Source organism: Trichechus manatus, unplaced genomic scaffold (genome assembly GCF_000243295.1).
Source record: "Trichechus manatus latirostris isolate Lorelei unplaced genomic scaffold, TriManLat1.0 scaffold00005, whole genome shotgun sequence".
NCBI classification, from domain to species: domain Eukaryota; kingdom Metazoa; phylum Chordata; class Mammalia; order Sirenia; family Trichechidae; genus Trichechus; species Trichechus manatus.
The window spans coordinates 25,567,817-25,576,821 of record NW_004443941.1 but is presented as its reverse complement, the minus strand read 5'-3'; the positions used below and the strand labels follow the sequence as shown (position 1 = coordinate 25,576,821).

Here is a 9,005-nt window from a genome sequence, read left to right as displayed (position 1 = left end):
CTTCCCATCAAATCTTTTGAGTTGCTATTGTCAATTTGATCTCACATAGATAATTATTTTTTTGTGTGTGTACCTTAGATGAAGGTTTACAGAACAAATAGTTTCTCATTAAACAGTTAGTACACATACTGCCCTATGACAATGGTTAACACCCCCATGACATGTCAACACTATCACCAGCTTTCCTGTCCCCTCCTGCCTTCTAGTCCTTGTCCCTGGACTGCTGTGCCCCAGTAGTCCCATTTTGTTTTATGGGGCTGTCCAATCCCCAGCTGAATGGTGAACCTCAGGAGTGACTTCACCACTGAGCTAAAAGGGTGTCCGGGGGCCATACTCTTGGGGTTTCTCCAGTCTGTCAGGACAGTAAATCTGGTCTTTTTCTGTGAGTTAGAATTTTGTTCTACATCCTTCTCCAGCTCTGTCCAGGACCCTCTGTTGTGATCCCAGTCAGAGCAGTCAGTGGTGGTAGCCGGGTACCATCTAGCTGTACTGGACTGAATCATGAATATTCTTAATGGCACCTAGAATAGTGAATCTTTTCCAGAAGGTTTTCAGTTTACTTTGCCCAGATCCATCAGAGGAATCACTTATCTGTGGCAGCTATAAAACAAAACAAAACAAAACCCATTGCCTTCGAGTCATTTCTGACTCATAGTGACCCTATAGGACAGAGTAGAACTGCCGCATAGGGTTTCCAAGGAGTGGCTGGTGGATTCAAACTGCTGACCTTTTGATTAGCAGCCAAGCCCTTAACCACTGTGCCACCCCAGCTCCTTACGAAATGAATTTCTTAAATAAGAAGACTTGAAAGTTGAAATTACTCCTTGATCCACTGGCTGCGGAATGAGTATTGTGTTAGTAGACATGAAAACAACATTAATCTCCTTGTACATCTCCATCAGAGCTCTTGAGTGACCAGGTGCATTGTCAATCAGCAGTAATATTTTGAAAGGAATCTTTTTTTCTGAGCGGTAGGTCTCAATAGTAGGCTTAAAATATTCAGTAAACCATGTTGTAAACAGATGTTTACAGGCTTTGTTATTCCATTTATAGAGCACAGGCAGAGTAGATTTAGCATAATTCTTAAGGGCCCTAGGATTTTCAGAATGGTAAAAGAGCATTGGCTTCAACTTAAAGTCGCCAGCTGCATTAGCCCAAACAGGAGAGTCAGCCTGTCCTTTGAAGCTTTGAAACCAGGCATTAACTTATCCTCTTTAGCTATAAAAGTCCCAGATGGCATCTTCTTCCAGTATAAGGCTGTTTTGTCTACATTGAAAATCTGTTGTTTAGTGTAACCACCTTCATCAATTATCTTAGCTAGATCTTCTGGATAACTTGCTGCAGCTTCTACATTAGCACTTGCTGCTTCATCTTGCACTTTTATGTTATGGAGGTGGCTTCCTTCCTGAAACCTCATGAACCAATCTCTGCTCGCTTCAAACTTTTCTTCTGCAGCTTCTTCAGACTTTTCTTTTGCATCTTCCTCACCTCTCTCAGCCTTCACAGAACTCAAGAGAGTTAGGGCCTTGCTCTGGATTAGGTTTTGGTTTAACGGAATATTGTGGCTGGTTTGATCTTCTATCCAGACCATTAAAACAGCAATAAGGCTATTTCACTTTCTTATCATTCATATGTTCACTGGAGTAGCACTTTTAATTTCCTTCAAGAATTTTTCCTTTGCATTCGCAGCTTAGCTAACTGTTTGGCACAAGAGGCCTAGCTTTCAGCCTCTGTCAGTGTTCAACATGCCTTCCTCACTAAGCCTGATCATTTCTTGCTTTTGATTTAAAGTAAGAGACATGTGACATTTCCTTTCACTTGAACACTTAAAGGCCATTGTAGGGTTATTAATTGGCCTAATTTCAATAGTGTCTTGTCTCAGGGAATAGGGACGCCTGAGGAGAGGGAGAGAGACAGGGGAACAACTGGTGGGTGGAGCAGTCAGAACACACACGACATTTATTGATGAAGTTTGCCGTCTAATATGGATGTGGTTTGGGGCACTCCAAAACAATGACATTGGTAATGTCAAAGATCACAGATCACCATAACAGATATAATAATAGTGAAAAAGTTTGTTATATTGTGAGAATTACCAAAATGTGACACAGAGACATGAAGAGAGCACATGCTGTTGGAAAAGTGGCGCCAATAGACTTGCTCAATGTAGGGTTGCCACAAACCTTCAATTTGTAAAACATGCAATATCTGTGAAGTACAATGAAGTGAAGCCCAATAAAACAAGCTATGCCTGTATTTAATGTGCATCCTCCACACTAGACAGTCTGTTCCATGGCAGTAGTAACTATGTCTTTCTTGTTCACCACTGTATCCTTAGTGCCAAGTATAGTGCCTGGCACATAATAAACACTCAGTAATATTGGCGGAAGGAATCAAAAGACTATTAATCATCATATAAATAAAAGTAACAGTGATGGTGATGATGATAAAATAGGATTGGTAATAACTGTAACCAAGAAAATTGGACACTCTGGAGGTATTTTTGTTAACAAGCAAAATGTTGTCGTTAAGTGCCATTGAGCCAATTCCGACTCTTAGGAACAGGCAAAATAACCTTAGCAAATATTTCCTGCATGACATTTTTTTCCTTCAGTGATGTCTCCATTTGATATTTCTAGGAATTTTTTCCAAGTAACTGTAAATAGCCTCTCAGGAATATCTCAATTTCTTTTTCACTGAGAAAATAGGATGAAGTGAGTTATATGTGTTACCCCCATCTCTGTAGAGTTTTTCTAGACTGAAGTGTACCCCCATTCGTGGTTTAACTAGTTTATTCATTTCAACATGTTTTTCAGTGCCACTAATTAGAGGGAAGACACCCCAGCCTTCAGTCGTCTCTTCCTTATGTGAATTTACATAATATTTTGCATCATTCTTGTGGCATTTGTAACTTCTTCCTTGTTTGGTAGTCATTTGTGACATGTCTTCATCCCCTCTCAGGGAACTCTAAGCTCGTTACGCTGCTGCTCGAATTGGGAATATCAGCCATTTGGGCTCTAGATCCATACATGTAAGCAGATTTTCTTTACCTGAATTTGAAAGTGCCATATTTTTATTATTCGTGTGGACTTTTCTTGACCCTAGGAAGGTAGTCTTAGGTCCTGAGAAACATTCCTTCATCACAATAAAAGGGATTGCTGTGTCTAAGGAAGTGTGAGAAGGATTGCTGAATGAAAGCAGGACTTCATCATCAACCTGAAAGTTATTTACCTGGAGGCAGTATTAAAGCTCATTGACTTGGAGTGTACTGAGAAAGCTTACATTAAAAAAGCATTATGTAACATTTACCTTTACAATGAGGGTGTACTACTCTGGTAAAAACTACATTTTAAAATTGTCGTGATACTTTAAGGTGATACTCATCACCCGTCTAAAGACAAATAAACTGTTACCGGGCAGTAAATACAGTGTATCAACCAAAAAACCAAACCCATTGCCATCAAGTCGATTCCAACTCATAGTGACTCTATAGGACAGATTAGAACTGCCCCACAGGGTTTCCAGGGAGTGGCTGTGGATTCGAACTGCTGACCAGTCCAGGGTCTTATTTGTTAGAAATTCTTATCTGCCTGTTTCTTTCTGGTTTCAACTTATTTCTTGTAGATGAACTCACCTGTGCTACCCATGTCTGGAGAATTTATTCTTCCTTGTTTGCTTAAAAATTTATAAGGCCGTTATAGGATGGACAGACTTTTCCCACTCTCTGAAGAGACATTTTCATGAACTCTGCTTATAACTTGCTACTTCTACTCTTACAGCTCTTACTTTCTTTTCATTTGCATTCACAATGTATTCCTTCTTAAGATTTCCCAGTATATAATGGCTTTGGCTATATTCTTTTGGTTGGTTTTAAGAACACCTTAAAGAAGTTTCTTAGATATTCTTTTAATTAATTTTCTTAAAATAACTGATGACGTAGCATCAGTTTGGGATCAGTCATTCTTAACCAGTACCCAGTCTAATAAAGTTGATGTTGTATAACCATTTCACAAATGCTAGGAGTATAATAACAATTTAACATAAGTATCATATTTATCCAGAGTCTTTAGCAGAGAACATTGACGTATTGTCCAAAAACATGTATTTTCCTAACAACTTTCAGATCAAATAAATCTGTATGTTTGAATGTGTATGTGTGTGTGTGTAAAAGAGATTATTCATTTATATTGGGTTCCCTGTTTAAGGCTTGGGAAACAACGAGAAAAGGCAGACACCATCTTTGCCACCATGAATCCTGTTATCTACCAGGAAAGGCAGATACTGAACAAGTAATTGCAATAAATATGATGAGTGTTATGGAAATGGAAGCACAGGGATTTATGAGAAAATAACACCGGGGACCACCTGGGCCAGGGGCTAAGAAAGGCAAACTGGTGATATGTGATCTGAGATTCCAAGGAAATTAGGATTTAAATCCAGTGGTTTAAGTCTTTAACAGGTAATGTGGTAAGATTTTTTGGAAGAGCGCAAGAGCTACCGTGTGGTGACTGTCTTGAATTGGAAGGGAGCAAAACTAGAAGCAGGGGTACCATTTAGGTGACTACTTCAATAGTGCAGACCTGAGATGCTGGCCTGGATAAGGTGATGGCCCTGAGGATGAAGAGGAGGAGACATATTTAACAGATTGGTAGGTCGTATTCTCTACAAGACTTGGAGATTGCGTATTGAAGGAGAAGGAAGATTCAATGATGACTTCTAGGTTCCTGTATTGGGAAACTGAACCAGGTAGATGAGGTGCCCCTTACTGACATAGCGAATATTGGAGAATCAGGTTTAGTGGAGAAGGTGAGTTCAGTGTTGGACATGTTGAGTTTGTGCTTGTGAGATTTTCAAATCCCGTAAATGATTGGCTGTGCAGCATAAATATGATGTCTGAAGCCACAAGTATGGAAGACATCGCTCATAGATGTTATATAGAATGTGGAAAGCAGAGGGCTGAGGATCAACCCCTGAGACATATCAACATAACTAGATGGGTGGAGGAAGAGGAATCTGTGATCGAGACTGAAAAGAAGTGACCAGAGCAGATGTTGCCTCAGAAGGCAAGGAATGTGGAAGTGGTCCAATCTGTCAGATACTATCAGGAAGTCAAGAAAGCAAAGGACTGATATGAATCTGTTAAGTGTGGTGATGTGTACATCATTGATGACCTTAACCTGGACTGTTTCAGTGGAGCGATAGAGACCAGAGTGCAGAGTGACCAGTGGTGAGAAAATGCAGTCACTATGTAGATGCTCTTCCAAAGGCTTTGATGGGGGAGGGAGGAGAGATGTAAAGTGGAAGTTAGGGGGATGCTTCAGTTGAGGAATAGTGTATTTGAGATGAGAAATACAGGAGCATAATTAAATGATAATGAGAAAGGGCCACAAAAAAAGAAAGATTGAAGAAAGGCTGTAGAGAGAGAGGAATAATTGGTTGAATAAGATCCTGAGAAAACCAGAGAATGGGACCCAGAGCACATTAGGGGCCTCTTATTTTGTCACAAGTAGGAAGAGAAGCAGATGGGTTTGTAGACTTGTAGTGACCTAAGATGAGTGCCAAAGAGGGAGAAAGGAGAACAGGGTTTAGGCTTTTGTTAAGAGAGTGAATGTTGGAATCTAAGGTAGGCAGAAAGTAAGTCAAAACAGAAGGCTGATAGAGAAAATAAGGAAAAATTGCTTAAGGAACCTGTTGAAGTTGAAAAATTGGTATAATTACTGAAGATAATTAGATAAATGACCCCAAAAAATAGGTAGTTCTTTTGATTAGCAGCCAAGCGCTTTAACTATTGCACCACCTGGCTCCTTGTTCAGAGAACAGGATGCCTACTTCAGGGGAAGAATAGTTTTAGGTCATGGCATAACCCAGGGTGTGCTCATGGAATGATGGGGAAGGAAAGAGATGAGGAGGCCAACTTCTAAAAGGCCAGGGTATTGGATACATAGTCCCTGGGGATGCTGGAGTCGCCAACAGTGATGGCAGAAGTTGGTATGGAGAGAGTGACCCAGGTAAAAGGTCATAAAAAACAAAGTAAAAGTACAAAAGAAAGTGACCAACAGTCTGTTAAAGTATTAAAAGTGGTGTTACTGTTGTGTGCCATCGAGTCAATTCCAACTCATAGCAACCACATATGACAGAGTAGAACTGCCCCATAGGGTTTGCAAGGAACAGCTGGTGGATCTGAACTGCTGACCTTTTGGTTAGCAGCTTGAGCTCTTACCCACTACACCACCAGGGCTTCATGGTAGAGGGCAATTATTATTGGCTCTAACCTCCCTCTAATAATATCTTTCAGCCTCTCTTCCATCCCCTAAAACATACTCTGTTAGCAAATACATTGCTGGTTATACAAAAATGACTTCAAAATAAGTCCCCTAGTAGGAGTTCCAGGGAGCACTGTGAAAATGTCAGAGGAAAAGGAGAGGAATGAGAGATTGAATCAGGAGAGAGAAAGCATAGAAGAGCAATACTGGGGTGAATACATCAAAGAGGATTAAAGGCCTGAAGGATGTCCATTGTGGACAGTGACTGAAGAAAACATGGCTGGGAGGTGGTGGTTTTAGCTGGCTTTTTTAGGTAAAAAGCCCTGTCAGCCTCTTATATTCATAAAAAATATAAGACGAGTGGAAGCCCTGGGATGGAGATAAAGATGGGAGGTGTGTGTGTGTGTTGGGAGTCAGGATTGGGGCAGAGGACTGGGGCATTTGGCTTTGTGATGCATGGGTGCAATTATTGCTGAGCCACGATCTTAATTTTAAATCTTTCACTATAGTTTGTGAATATTCATTTCTTCAGGCACCTAATTAAAACAACTTTCTCATGTATGTCATTCTTCTGTAAGAAATTGATTCTTAGATATGGAAAATGGCTAGTGAGTTCCAGCATCTTACTTAGCAGGCATTTCTTAAGGGTCTTCTAAGTACCAGGCACTGAGCTAGTCCTGGAGTTACAAAGGTAAACATGAATCTCAATACCTAAAATTATAGATTTTTATAAGTTCTTGTAAATGACACACTAATATTCCAGATATTGATTTTATTTTCTCATAAGCTTTGGTAAATATTGATTTGATAGAAAGTAAACATTTAGTTTATCAGATATGACAATATAATCAGTGTGTTAATGTTTATGGTTAAAACTATGGTTTCACTACAATAAAAAAAAACTGTAGAATAAAGTAACATGAAGCTAAAAAATAAAAAACAAAAACCTACTGGAGAACTTTCAATTAAAAAAAAGACATTAACAAACAGCTACTTCTAAATATCTACCTTGTCCCATTTTTCCTCATCTGTTTATTTTAAATTTATTACGTTCCTCAAATTCTTTTTGGTAGGTGCAAAGTAAACGTTTCTTAAATGCAAAAAGGCATTAAGAGTGCCCTACCATATGAATTTATTGCCAATTTTTCTAACTTCCACACTTGTTTTAAAGAAATAACAATGCATGACATTCTATAAAATATATTACATGATTTTTAATCTTAAATATAAGCTCCCTGATAAAGTTAATAATGAAATTTGGGTTTTTCTGCTCTTTCAGTGGAATCTCAGTTTTCTTCAAATCTTACTGCTAGGGCTAGGGCTTCTTCACATCCCATAGTCAAAAAAGAAATTCTTAACACACTGGTAGGATCCAGTATGTCAGCTTACAAGGAAGGCTTTTTCTTTCCTGTATCCCACGGCTCCTAACCTGGTGGAGAAAAAGCACCCAAAATAGCGCTCTACACATTCTCATAGATCTGGATCATGCCTGGTCCTTAGAAATCCAAGGTTTCTTTGTAATGGTCTTTCAAAAAATATGCCCTCACTTAACAGAAATCTGTTTCAAAGTACTGAGAATATTAGGATGAATGTGTGAGATTTCATTATGTAATTGCATACTTGTCTTTTCTTTATAGGATAAAGAAGCACAGAAAGAGGTAGAGAGAATGATCACTTCCTTGAAGAGATAAATAAAAGAGCTTACTCTCCAGCAAATCAGATGTGATCTACTAAAATTTAGGCTAATCAAATTTGTGTTTTTATTATCCTTTTTCATTTTCATGTAAGGGTAATTTACTCAGATTTGAAGGTAAAACAATATTTCTGAAGAAGGTATTCTGCTAGTAGCGCTCCAGAATTAATCATGTTACTTGGAGAATCTATTTACTATAATGTCAGGTCAAAATGATCTATTAATGTGTATGCTTTATATTTTTCCTATCAATAAGCTATAGTCTTCAGAATATTTCTTCAAATAAAATATTTAAATTAGTCCAATAAAATAAACTTTAGTGAGTTTTTTATTTTTGCTTTCATGGAGACTTTACAAACAATTTTGTTAAAGCAAATGAAACATGGAAAAAATGGGTGAAGGATATGAATAAGTTCATAGAAGAGGAAAAACAAAAGAAAATATTGAAGCTAGTAATCTGAAAAATACGGGTAAAATTACAATAAGATACTGTTTTACCATCAAATTAGCAAGGATTTTTTTTTCTTTCAGGAAACATTCAATGCTGGCAATGATTCTCATACACTGCTGGCAGGAGGGTGTTTTGGCACAAACATTTAGGAAAATGTATACAGAATCTTAAAAATGTCCTAAGTCTTTAATCTTATAGTGCTATTTCATGGAAATAATCCTAAAGAGAAAAGGTACTATGATTTATACACAATGTTCATAACACTATTATTTATTACAGCAAAACACTATGTCCAACAATAAGAAAGCAGCTAAGCATATTAGAATATAACTAGAATAGAATATTATTTTGACATTAAAATATTTCCAAAAATGATGTAAGGAAATGCACAGAGCATCTTAAGTGCTGTACAAGACAAAATTGCTAATACATTATGTTCTCAACTATATGAAAAGATACACAGAAAAGCATCTACTTTGAAGCACACTGAAATGGTTGTAGTTCATATTTCTGTGTAGCTGTGTTTTATTTCCTGAATTTCCCAATTTTTATTAATATCCAAAAACTAAGATATGAAATCTGGGGGGGCTAGAACTTA

General features: G+C 38.0%; 1 protein-coding gene across 1 annotated transcript in view; it reads left to right on the top strand.

The window, feature by feature from the left end:
• Nucleotides 1-8,266, top strand: part of RMDN2 (regulator of microtubule dynamics 2) — a 120,214-nt gene extending 111,948 nt beyond the window's left edge. Inside the window, exon 10 of the mRNA XM_023735866.1 lies at nt 7,901-8,266. Coding sequence (XP_023591634.1) covers nt 7,901-7,954 — 54 coding nt within the window. The 3' untranslated portion in view covers nt 7,955-8,266. The remainder of the gene's footprint in view (nt 1-7,900) is intronic.
• The last annotated feature ends 739 nt before the right edge of the window (nt 8,267-9,005 follow it).